Here is a 1,822-nt window from a genome sequence, read left to right as displayed (position 1 = left end):
CAAGGTCATGGTTTGATTCCCAGGTAAAAAAAAAAAAAAAAAAAAGTGATTCAAACAAAATAAATAAATAAATAAAATAATAATAATAAATCTAACCATACCTTTAACGCAATGCAAGTCATATTGGATAAAAGCACCTGGCCAATGTCCACTTGTTTACCCTAAAAGACGAATTCAGCAATGACACATCTTGCCCCACTCTCCCTTATAAGGCTTGCTGTTGTGCCATCATCACTGTGCCAAACACATTCCCTCCTACACTACATTGACTGATGCTAGAGAACAGTGCTGATTGTGTCAAAGTCCTTACTAATTTGAGAGCTACTTGGCAGGAGACTTGAGGTACTCCAGATGTCTCCTGGCATCTTCCTGGTTATGTCGTACGTAATAGATGACATAAGCGATAACCATTGTTGAACCAACCAAACATGGTGACAAACATGGCAACGTCGGTTGTCTTATGGTGGAAGTTGCAAAAGTTTATGCCCGAATCCAAGACTTGGATGACAGGTTTGCCTGCGTACTTCTCCTGATCAGAGGTGTGGCAGCTCACCTCGTTCACCGTACTCAGGATCCAGACGGAGTTCACGTAAAACCTCTGCAGAGTACACTCACAGTGCCACGGGTTATTAGACAGGCTGATTTTTGCATGAAGCCGAGCGAAGGCCTCCTTGGGGACGCCTTGCATGTGATTATGGGACAGGTCGAGCATCCGCAAGCCTCTCGCTGACACCCTTAAAAGCCCCAGCATCCACAGTTTCAATAGCATTCCTCGACAAGTCCAGCTCTTGCAGCCAGGGCAAGTTTTTAAAAGCCTGGTTTGGTATTTTAGTGATATGATTGGAGGAGAGTTGAAGCGACACTGTATCGTGCGGAAGGTCAGGAGGAATCTCTTCTAGGTTTCGAGAAGAGCACTGCACTACTGTCAAGCTATTCCTCTCAGAGCAGTGGCAGCTCTTGGGACAAGCAAAACCTGGCACGCTCAGACAAATCACAGCTAAAAGCAATCTGAAGATAAGGGCACAGCCATGAGGGATAAAGACTTTCCTTAACACATGAGCCCCTGCAGGGAAAGTCATGTCCAGCTACTTACTTTCGGAACGTTCTACAGTTCAAGGGTAGTCATCGTTAATCCATGCCATATCGGAAAAATTAATGAATAAACATTACGGGTCAGGGTGTCGTTCCAACAGCGGGAGTTTTCCCTTATTAACACCCTGTGAACACGTGTAGACGAGTGGTTTTAATTTTCAGGTGTTTGAAGCCATTGTGAGTTTCCTGGAGAAAATCCAAACGACTCCATCAACATCTGAGAGGCAATTAAACATTTGAGAGGGAAATGTTCTACAGCCAAGTTTTAATTAGAAACCAAAGAAGAAAGATGTGAAGAGGGCTCCGTTCACTTGAAATCCCTCCTACCGAGTTGGAAACTGCAAGAACAAAGCAGAGCAAAAAGAATGACCCACACAGAAAGACACGGTGGATTAAATTCACACTTGACCAATTTAAATATGAATTAAGAATGGATTTCAAGTTGCAGTTCACCCACAAATTACAATAGATGTCGTTCCTAACCTATATGACTGTTTTGGGTAAAACTTTTTGAAAAAGTTGCTTCAGCTTGAACTTTAGGGATAGTTTACCTATACAATTACTATAAATACTCAACCTTAAGTGGTTCAAACCTTTAAAACCATCTTTATTCTATTAAACACACAAAAAAAAAAAAAAAAAACTGAAAACCTGCAACTTTACATGCATTGAAGGAAAAACAAATACTATAGTCAATGGTTACAGGTTTACAGCTTTCTACCAAAAAAAA

At 41.4% G+C, this 1,822-nt stretch overlaps 1 protein-coding gene across 1 annotated transcript; it reads right to left on the bottom strand.

Moving 5' to 3' along the window:
• Positions 1 to 275: 275 nt before the first annotated feature.
• Positions 276 to 1,232, bottom strand: lrrc3 (leucine rich repeat containing 3). Its single transcript, XM_056465820.1, is given in 6 exon segments — positions 276 to 332; positions 334 to 414; positions 416 to 565; positions 567 to 601; positions 604 to 721; positions 723 to 1,232. Coding segments are annotated over 6 exon segments (798 nt in total). The 5' UTR covers positions 1,080 to 1,232.
• Between the last annotated feature and the right edge of the window lie 590 nt (positions 1,233 to 1,822).

This window comes from Danio aesculapii, chromosome 9, assembly GCF_903798145.1.
Source record: "Danio aesculapii chromosome 9, fDanAes4.1, whole genome shotgun sequence".
NCBI classification, from domain to species: Eukaryota; Metazoa; Chordata; class Actinopteri; order Cypriniformes; family Danionidae; genus Danio; species Danio aesculapii.
This window is presented reverse-complemented; position numbering and strand designations above follow the sequence as displayed.